Source organism: Microchirus variegatus (genome assembly GCF_963457635.1).
Source record: "Microchirus variegatus genome assembly, chromosome: 15".
Classification (NCBI taxonomy): Eukaryota; Metazoa; Chordata; class Actinopteri; order Pleuronectiformes; family Soleidae; genus Microchirus; species Microchirus variegatus.
The window spans coordinates 5,417,459-5,423,458 of NC_139816.1; the positions used below are offsets into that span (position 1 = coordinate 5,417,459).

General features: G+C 44.4%; 1 protein-coding gene across 1 annotated transcript in view; it reads right to left on the reverse strand.

The window, feature by feature from the left end:
* drosha (drosha ribonuclease III) overlaps positions 1 to 5,169 on the reverse strand; it is a gene marked incomplete at both ends in the record, with an annotated part of 96,390 nt that extends 91,221 nt beyond the window's left edge. Inside the window, 7 exons of the mRNA XM_083901759.1 lie at positions 137 to 223; positions 817 to 897; positions 1,123 to 1,283; positions 1,382 to 1,523; positions 3,179 to 3,479; positions 4,074 to 4,142; positions 4,298 to 5,169. Of these exons, the coding sequence (XP_083757885.1) occupies positions 137 to 223; positions 817 to 897; positions 1,123 to 1,283; positions 1,382 to 1,523; positions 3,179 to 3,479; positions 4,074 to 4,142; positions 4,298 to 5,169 (1,713 nt within the window). The remainder of the gene's footprint in view (positions 1 to 136; positions 224 to 816; positions 898 to 1,122; positions 1,284 to 1,381; positions 1,524 to 3,178; positions 3,480 to 4,073; positions 4,143 to 4,297) is intronic.
* Between the last annotated feature and the right edge of the window lie 831 nt (positions 5,170 to 6,000).

A 6,000-nucleotide genomic window follows, 5' to 3' on the forward strand; every position in this document is an offset into this window, starting at 1 on the left:
GAGGAGCAAATGAAGAGGACGCACAGCACAAACAAAGCAATTTTCACGTTTGTTTGTTTCTGAATAAAGTGCCGCAGCAGGTAGAGCCAGAAATGGAGGGTTACAGCACCTCGTTTTATTTTGAAATTTTTCTTACCAGGAAGTTGGTCGGTGGAGACACTGTGATCCGGTAGTGAAACAGTTTACCAGCGTTGTTGTTCATGGGGCGACACTGTTTCACAGGCTGAGAGAGAACACACACACACAAGCAACATTAATAGTAAAAATAATAATAATAATAATAGTAAAAATTTAAGTATCATTATATATATATATATATATATATATATATATATATATATATATATATATATATATATATTTATATATATATATATATATATATATATTTATATATATATATATATATATATATATAATGATTTTTTTTAATCAAAGAGCAATCAAAAATACAACGATTAACTGCAGCCTTTGTGGGTTTTTTTGAATTTAAAAATGATTAATAGACTAGGGTGGCACATACCAGAAAGGAGGCAAACTTTTACTCTTAAACACCGTTTCCTTTCGCCTTCGTCTTCATTGGTCACGTAGCGAAGCGTACATGCGCAAAATACTGCGTAGAGTAGCGATGGCTAGCTTGAGATAGCAACTGAGATGGAATTAATACACATAGACCCTCCTACGCGTGACACACTTAAACTTTAACATGTTAGAAAACGGCCTCCTCTCTCTGTACAGAAAGTGCACTCAGGCGTCCGTGTGGCAGAAATTCAAGGTCATGTATGAAGTGGTGATTTATTCCCGGCGTTGTCATACCTCCTCCCCCGGGTAGATGCTGTGGCGGATTCCTGTACGTCTGGCCTTGGCGCTGCACTTACACAAGGGGCCATCATTCATCTGGATAGAGAGGGGGGGGGGGGGGGGGAAATGGGCGTAAATCAGAAGGCGAGGCTCTCCACCTGCCGCGTACGACACGGGAGCACGCTTCCACTGGAGCTTATACTGGTACATTTCTTATTGTTATTTAGTCTAGCAACAGTTCGGCCAAAGAAAAACCCATATCGGTCAACCTCTGGATTTGTGATATTATAACCACACCCATCTTTGTGAAGCCACACCCACCTGTCCCGGGTCGTTGTACCACAGCTCCTCGTGCAGACGGTCGGGATGAGCTTTCTTCCTCTTGATCTCGGCGATGACGTCGAAGACATCAGAGTCCGAGCTGCTGGAGCAGGAGCTTCCTTCTCCGTCAGACTCACAGTCCGAGTCGCTGCTGCTGTTGTCTGGGAACAAAGACGCAACAAATAAGACGCACAGTATAAATGTGGTACATAAATCTGAATCTCAGCCTTCCCGAGTACGAGTTCGACGCTTTACAAACCTTGATCCTCGTCCAGTTTGGTCTTCGGAGGATCCCACTTGGGTCGGGCCTCCTTGGCTCGTTCCTGTCTCCCTCCCAGCTCCTCCTCGAAGCGCTCGTACAGGTTCCGCAGTTTACTGGTCCCCACGACCGTGGAGTCTCCCTGAAGGAAAACGGAACAAAACCCACAACACAGAGAATTCAGAGATGACAAATGAGCTCCCGACAGACTTCAAAGTTAGCCTGAGAAGAGGGAGTTTAGTTACAATTTAATATATTCAACTGATTTTTGATACTTGAGATAAAAACTTGCTGCGAAAGCTGAGAAGAAAATGCAACATAAATCGAATTATTTAACGTTATCATTGTCAAATTCTCCGCGCCGCAGAGCAGCTCCACTGACTAACTCCCACAGGAAGTGTCCTCGCCGTCACTGTGGAGGAGACAGAGACGTAAAAGTCATAAATCTGTGAAGAAATTAAGTTAGGCCCCTGTCTTGACATTTAACCTACACTTAAGTTTTTACTGAAGGACGGGTCAGGACTCTGGCAGAATGTATAATTTGCGTGAAGGAGGTAGCGAAGGAACGGCGTGGAGTGAGTTTTCATGGACTACCGCTAAAGGTCAGAGTCTTGGGGGAAAAAAAGGAAGGGGGAAAAAGAAAAATGAGTCGACACCGGGAAAGATCACAAGAGTGCGAGGAGTGATTTGCAAAGATGTCTTGAACATCAGGTGCAGAAAGTCATCTGGTGTTAATTCTTTAAAAAAACATCAATAAAAGATCAAATCAAAACAAAAATCATGGAAGACTGCTGCCACGTTTTACTAAGAATATGTTAAAATGGATAGTTATTCACAGAGAAGCACAGCTTTGTTCCCTATATGATCTTTTTCATTCATAAAAATCCTCTCTAAAAACTGGAGTATGTATGCCAAGCCTGCATGCGGCACAGACAGATATACAGACGACGTGGACCCCCATCCCCGTTCTGCGTGTATGAAAAGCTGATTCTATATAAAACTTTTGCGAATTCTTCTAAACGCTTTCTCTCGTGTGTTCAGTCCTTGAGATAAGACAAAACGTCTTGACTGAAAAACTAATTTTATTCACTGAACAAAGGGCTTTTTGAAGGGTTTTTGGGGTTTTTGAATGAGGTCCCGACACAAAGTTAATGCTGGCTGTGCTCTGCTCGCTCGTTTTCGAGAACCAGCCGGAGACAGACGGGCTGCCAGTGAAGATAACAAGGGGAAAACAGATTCTCGGCACTGATCAACTGAATAAAATCTACACCATCTTAAGTGTATGCTATCTGAAGAATATGTTGGCGGCTTTATCTCCCTGTCAGACAGACTCTTCCAACAGGAAACTGAAGTTTGTCCCACTTTGTAAACCACTCATCCGCCGGGTACCAAATCCTATAGAGAAAATCAGCACACAGGAGTTGTTGATCCACTGCTGCCTCCATCACTAAGTTTTAAAGTGTTATTTTTCACACTTCAGTGTTTGAAATGCATCCTTCAGATTTACCTGAGCGACACAAACTGACCACACGAGGCAGCAGTGAACCAGCAGCTCCTGTGTCTTTGCAAGCAAAAACACTGATTTGCTCAATGGACTGATGCAGGGAGTGAGTGGTTTCTGTGACCAAAGGTTATTTAACTTAAAGTCTCTGTTACAGTTGTTTTTTTATCATTATTATGAATAATTTTGTTTTTCATGATCTAATTTTATTGACTTTTAACCTCCTGCATTTAATAATGTTAGACTGATTGATTTAACTGCAGGCTATGACATTTAGCAGATAAATGTTACAGTACCACTTGGTCCATGGGGTCATTGGAGTAGTAGTTTTCTGCGTGTGTGCAGCGGATCCAGGCAGGTTTCAGCAGCTCCTCCTCCTCTTTCTCCTCATCGACCTTCTCTCTCTCCTTCTCTCTGTCCCTGTCCCGCTCTCGGTCGCGCTCTCTGTCGCGCTCTCTGTCGCTGAAAGCCTCGTCAGAGTCTTTGCTCCTGGCTGACGCGTAGCTGCGCTCCCTGCTCAGCCCCGAGGAGCTCTCCGACCTCCAGTCCCTGTCCTCTTCCCAGCGACCACGTTTCCTGTCTCTGCTCGTGGACCGACTGCAGATAACGACAAAACAGCAGTAAGCAGAGGTGACGGGTAAAAACCTGACAGTTGTCGTGTGCTTCACTCTTTCACAGCATCTCATTTTATTCACCAAACAAAAGACTCCATGTCAAATTGTGCAACACCAGAAAATTCGCACAGATAAAGACGTTTGTCTCTCCAAAATGTGTCAATTCACTCTCCCACACCAAAGTCCATGGATAATTTTTTTTAGCTCAAAGGAGCTGCTGGTCTACTGCTGCCTCGTGTGGTCAGTTTGTGACACTAAGTAAATCCAAACTATGGATTTAAAATTGCTGATTTTCTTGATGGACTTTGGTGTGGGAGAATCTGCTGTTTTTCCAGCCTAAAAATGCTGTCTCATTGTGAGTTAAAGGAGGCTGAGGCTATCACAGATTTAAGCTGACATAGATTTTATTCAGGGACCCTTTTATGAGTTGGCAAAAAGCTATGTCATCAATTACAGCATGTGTGCAGCTTTCAGGCAGATCCAAGAAAAGGGCAGTATTAATTATGTTTCATTCAACCACACTTCTCAAAAACGTGAACTAGCCTTTAATAGGACAAATTAGGGAATACTCATGTACCTCCGAGGCCTCTTTCTATGCCTGTCAGGAGACTGCGACTTCCGACTTTCTCTGTGGCGATGCCGCTCTCTAAACACACACAAAAACACAAACAGAGTGAAAGGCGTTAGGGGGGAAGTCATTCCACCTTCATTTTAATCTTAATATTATCACATGTGATTGTGTTTTTTCAGTAGATTCTAAAATATGTGGTCTTCTGTATGAGCGGTGATGAATGTGCAAACCTGCTGCGATCCCTGCTCCTGTGTCGAGGTGACGTCCTCCCTCTGTCGTACTCGGGTCTGTACCGTCCTCCCTCTGGTCTGACGCGTCTGTCTGGACTCCTCTCGTGGTCTTTCCTGTCTGCGGGAAACTCCATCTTGTGCCGGTCACCGTGGCCGCCTCCAGCGCTGCCGTAGCCATAGCCCTTCTGCCGGTGGTCATCGTGGCGATAGCCTCGCTCTGGTGAGGACCTCCTGTTGTCCATTGGTTTTTCGTACTTGAACTGGCCCCCGTGTCTGAAGCTATGGTCCGGCTTGAACGAGCCCGGGCTCTGAGTGTAGCCGGGATTGAAGGTGGGAGGAGGGAAGGGAGGGTGTGGAGGATGGGGGTAGTTCATTGAGTACGGTGGGTGGTAGCTCATGGACTGCGAAGCCATTGGATGAGGCACGGGGGGGTGTGGCAACGGTGGTGGCGGCACAGGTGGCATCATGTAGGGATGGTAGGCGTTCTGAGAGGACACCTGCGACCCCGACGCGGGACCTCCTGTGGAGCTGGGCAGCGGAGGAGGTGGAAAGTTGGGAGGAGGGAAACCCTGCCGGACTGGAGGTTTGGGGAAAGGTGGACGCACTGGACACTGGTTGAGAGAACTGGGAGTCTGGGATGGCGCCGGAGGAGGAAACTGCATGAAGTCAGAGCGTGGAGGCATGTAGCTGCTGTTTCCATGGTAGCCAGAGCTGGGTGGAGCCTGTGGATCGTAGTGGTAGGGCGGTAAAGGAGGCTGCGTAGGGGGCGGCGCCCTCAGGTTGGGGGGCCGGTAGCTTTGAGGGGATCCGTGCTGACCTGGAGGCATTCCTCCTCCTCCTCTGGGTCCACCACGGTCCTGATGGAAAGACATGACTGAGGACAAGACAGAAAATATCTTAATTAAAATGTATACTCACTTGGATTCACGCATTAGAGTTAATCTGAAAACGTGTTACAAGTATTTATTAGTATTTAAGTAATGGGTTAATAACTGATTTACTGTTGCAGTCCTAATATACTCTGTGTATATGTATATAACTATTCCTGTGATATGAATAGTATTTTTTAAACAGGTTTATTTTGTTTAGGTAGAGGTTTCAAATCAGCCTATTTGGTTTTGGGTTTTTTTGCCTGTCACTTATCTCTCCCTCTCCCATTATTGTCCATTTATGTTTCACAGTAAATCAGTTGTACACATAAAGTGTTTAATTAATTAATAATTAATTAACCGTAGACATGTTTGCTACACCTGTAGAGTGTTGTTATCGACTGGTATAGCTGACCATAGATAGAGTTCTATTGATCTGTTAGAAAAATATAATTACGTGACATCATTACAAAAAAACACAGCCGAAAATCATGACCAACTCAAGAGGACACGTTGTAAATAAACAATAATACTACTAAACCTAACTGTCTTTGGAAGTGGGCAATGTCCTTAAACAATATATGACAAATAAAAATGTACTTTAAAACTGAATTTGCCATGCACTATAAGTGTCACAAATCTGAATTGTTTTTAAAACAGCGGCTAAACGTCACTTCTCGCTCATCAGCTAACGAGCTACAGCGGTGTGACTGTGCGAGTAGAAGAAGAAGCACTCGTAAAAAAGACACGAAAGTGGTTAAAAGCACCAGAGTATTAATGTTAATATAAGCGGGAAAAGTCTTAAGTCTTGACAAAAACAGCAGCAACAACAAC